The sequence below is a fragment of the Oratosquilla oratoria genome, chromosome 42 (genome assembly GCF_046742065.1).
Source record: "Oratosquilla oratoria isolate Oo_2021 chromosome 42, ASM4674206v1, whole genome shotgun sequence".
NCBI classification, from domain to species: Eukaryota; Metazoa; Arthropoda; class Malacostraca; order Stomatopoda; family Squillidae; genus Oratosquilla; species Oratosquilla oratoria.
The window spans coordinates 34,731,060-34,734,677 of NC_134818.1; the positions used below are offsets into that span (position 1 = coordinate 34,731,060).

Here is a 3,618-nt window from a genome sequence, read left to right on the forward strand (position 1 = left end):
TTTATTTCTGCTTGAGTGGAGGTCCAGCGTGAGCAGTGGGTGAGTGCCCTCCTAAAGAAGGCACTAATGGTACTGTCTTTATAACGTTGGGGACACTCACTGTTCCCATTAAGACAGAGACCAGGGTTGGTGGGCTTAACATATACGGAAGTGGAGAAGTTGTCGCCCTCTTGTTGGAGCAATACATCAAGGAATGGGAGAGAGCCATTAACGTCTTCTTCAGTAGTGAATTTTAATCCTGATGTTTCTTCCAGCAGGTTACGGAGTGACTCTCTTTCTTTAGTTGACGAAGACATGATAAAAATATCGTCGACATATCTGCCATACACCATGGGTTTGTCTTGGTGTGAAAAAACTTCCCTTTCGATTGACCCCATGAAAAAAATTGCGAAAAGGACTCCTAAGGGGGAGCCCATCGCCACACCGTCAACTTGCTGGTAGAGGTTACCGCGGGGACACCGGAAGGCAGTCTCCATGGTGCAGATCTCGAGCAGGCGACGAAGGTGAATTTCAGGAATGTCTAGCTTTGGAGAAGGTCCTGTTTGGTAAATAGTGTCACAAATATAGTTGATTGTTCGTATATATATCATAGCTTATGCCAGACAGACTGCCATTCAAGTGTTCTTTGGTTAATTTTGACCAGGTCAATGTTGTCTAAATTGGTTGAAAGCGGGCACGAGCTTAGGACATGGTCAATGTCAGCTAAAGCAAATGGCCCATCCCTTTTTTGGTAGATTTTAGTATATATAAACAGAAAATTATTTTGGTTTTAACATTTTTTAATCTTTTGCTAGGTAACTTTTAGCGTGACTTTTCTCGAAAATCTAACGTACAGCTGCATTACGATTAAACAGTGAACATGGCTTTCTGACTTAATTCTTTAACAAGCAACTAAATTTTTTTCTCTGTTTCAGATTCTGAACCATTTATAAGTTGATAATAATCACAATGACTGCTGCTGTCAGGACGAGGAACCAGAAATCCAACTATCTCAGTCACTATATTGGGACTAGGAAAGAACTCCTGAAATCAGAGTTGCCTACATTGAGAGATATTTTGAGATACAGTGTTTTAATCGGGCAAACCAGCGAAAAGAACCAAAGAACTTGCACAAATAAAGACATTGCCAGTGATACCATAGCTGTCTTGGCACAGTACACTCTGGCTAACGCTCAAGTTAAAAGGTTAGTGAGAGACTGCTAGCCAGTTGGGAAAAGGCAAGTGACACCTCTCTTGGAAGAGGAAAACTTGCACTGGCCCAATAGTTCTCTGTCCTGAGTTTGGATGTGATCGTGACTGTGAGTCCGAGGCCCACACCTCCTGTATTTGTAAGCGTGAACTGGAGATTCTCGTGATCGAACTGGCATTTGTCAAAACTCAAAGAAGATTGGTAGTATAGGAGCTCTCATGATTTCTAGCCAGGATATTCCGGAGTCCAAGAGACAGAAGAGAAGAGTTGCCGGGGAAAAGAGACTTGATAAGGCCAAGTCTGAGAGAAGGAAGACCGATGATTGGAGTCAAGCTGATTCAATTTAATGACTTCCCCATGACTGATTCGAATGCTGACCAGGAGAACGATGACCTTGTCCCTAACTCAGATATTAATTATTCCAAACGCCCCAGGCATAAGATTCGAAATAGGAAAGATATCTCGAACATAGCTCTGGCCAGCATACGACACCACACTGGTCTCAGAAAAACTGCAGAGATAGCAAAAGCTGCCTGGATTGACAGTGGTTTGATAGCACCCGATGACGTTCACCTGGTGATAGATCATAAAAAAGTAAGGAGAGCTCAGGAGCTTGATAAGAGGATAAAAGAAAATTAAATAAATTATTTGTTTTTTGATGGGAGAATGGATAACACTAAAGTGTTCATGAAAGTTGGAGATTCTGCCAAGTTGTTCCCTGCTATGGTGAAGGAGGAACACTACACCTGCTGCAGTGAGCCAGGAGGGAAATATTTGTGGCATTTCACTCCAGAGAAAGATGACATCAAGAAACCAGCTGAGATAGTGGCAGATAACATTGTGAACTGCCTCAAAGAGAGGAACATAGACCAGACCCTGAAGGCCATTGGAGGGGACAGCACCAACACAAACACAGGGTGGCAAGGGGGTGGTGGTCATGCAGTGGATAGAGCGAAAGATTGGGAGGAAGCTGGTTTGGATTGTTTGTGACCTCCACGCCAACGAGTTGCCACTCAGACATCTGACCCAGGAGCTGGATGGCAAGACTGCCACTGAGTTAGAAATGAATCCGATGTTTGAAAGAATCACAGTTGGCTCTCCACTCGTTGAGCTTGCACAGGCTGTGATTGACGACCTGAGTACTGACCAGTACTATGGTTACATGATTGGCAGTCATCAGGACTGGGGTCATGCCTCATTGGCTTGCTTACCTGTAGATAGGTCCAGTCTCGCATTCTAGGTGGCCCACAACAGCTCTCAGGTTCTGCAGAATTTGGGTCGCTCATCATAAACTGAAGAGAAACCAGCTTCACAACCTGATGCCCAGTTCATCGTGGATGTCTACTTGCTAAACAGGTTTAACACCAAGGTCAAAATATCGTTCTTTGAAGATCTAAGACATGTTTTCTTCCAGCTTGAACTCCTGAGAAGTCAGCCAAGGAAGGCTGTTCAGATTGTGGAGCAGACTATAAGGAAATCATCCTGGTATGCTCATCCCGAGGCAGTTCTGCAGACAATGCTCTGCAGTAAGGATGAGGAGGAGAGAAGAGTGGCAGTCAAGAAGATCTTGAATATGTGACTTATGAGAGAATCTTGGGCATGACGAATCAGTTGGTGACTATTCCTTCAGGGTCAGGAAGATTCCTGAAATCAATCTAAATGCCAAGACCCACACTGATCTCATAGATCTGGATAACATCCAGGCTGGCGGTGAGCCTCCTTTCACCTGCAGCCTCACTAATGTTCAAGTAAGAACTTTCCTGGACAACCCCATGTATGTCCCTGTCTGGCCCTCACACACCCAGAGTATAAAGCATCGTGTGCAGCAAGTGAGCGAGGCCAGCAGTCACTTGTACAGTCAGGAGAGGAGGGAAGGCTACACCCGAGCTCAGGTGGTCATCAGGGAGATGACGAGTAGGAACAGAAGCAAGGAAGACATGTTTTCTATGGTGTGCAGCAACATAGGTTCGTAGTAGTAAAACCGGTTATTTTATCTGATTATTTTGTTTTCTAAAGGAATATTAAATGTATCAGTTGCATCACGATCATTCGTTTCACTTTCTTTTATGGATCCATTTCCATCCTATAAAATTAATCTGATTAATTTACTTTACTCTAAACTAGCTATTTAGTGGTGTTGGCATAAGGCTGGTAATACTGAGTTTTCGTAGAATTTCAAGTTAAAATTTACCTAGCAAATTTTTTTTCTTCAAAATTTAAGATATCCCATGATTCTGCACATAAAAAAAAAAAAAAAAAAAAATCGCCATCCTATGACACGCCCTAATATATATATATATATATATATATATATATATATATATATATATATATATATATATGTATGTATATATACATATATATATACATACATATTTATGCAGACAAACCACTGGGAAAATGAAAGAGATGAGGTCTCATCTCTTTCA

General features: G+C 42.3%; 1 protein-coding gene across 1 annotated transcript; it reads left to right on the plus strand.

The window, feature by feature from the left end:
* The first annotated feature begins 281 nt into the window (after positions 1-281).
* Positions 282-3,375, plus strand: LOC143021446 (uncharacterized). The gene is made up of 2 exons (XM_076178914.1): positions 282-503; positions 915-3,375. The coding sequence occupies exon 2, from the start codon at positions 1,856-1,858 to the stop codon at positions 2,177-2,179; it is 324 nt and encodes a 107-aa protein (XP_076035029.1). The 5' UTR covers positions 282-503; positions 915-1,855; the 3' UTR covers positions 2,180-3,375.
* The last annotated feature ends 243 nt before the right edge of the window (positions 3,376-3,618 follow it).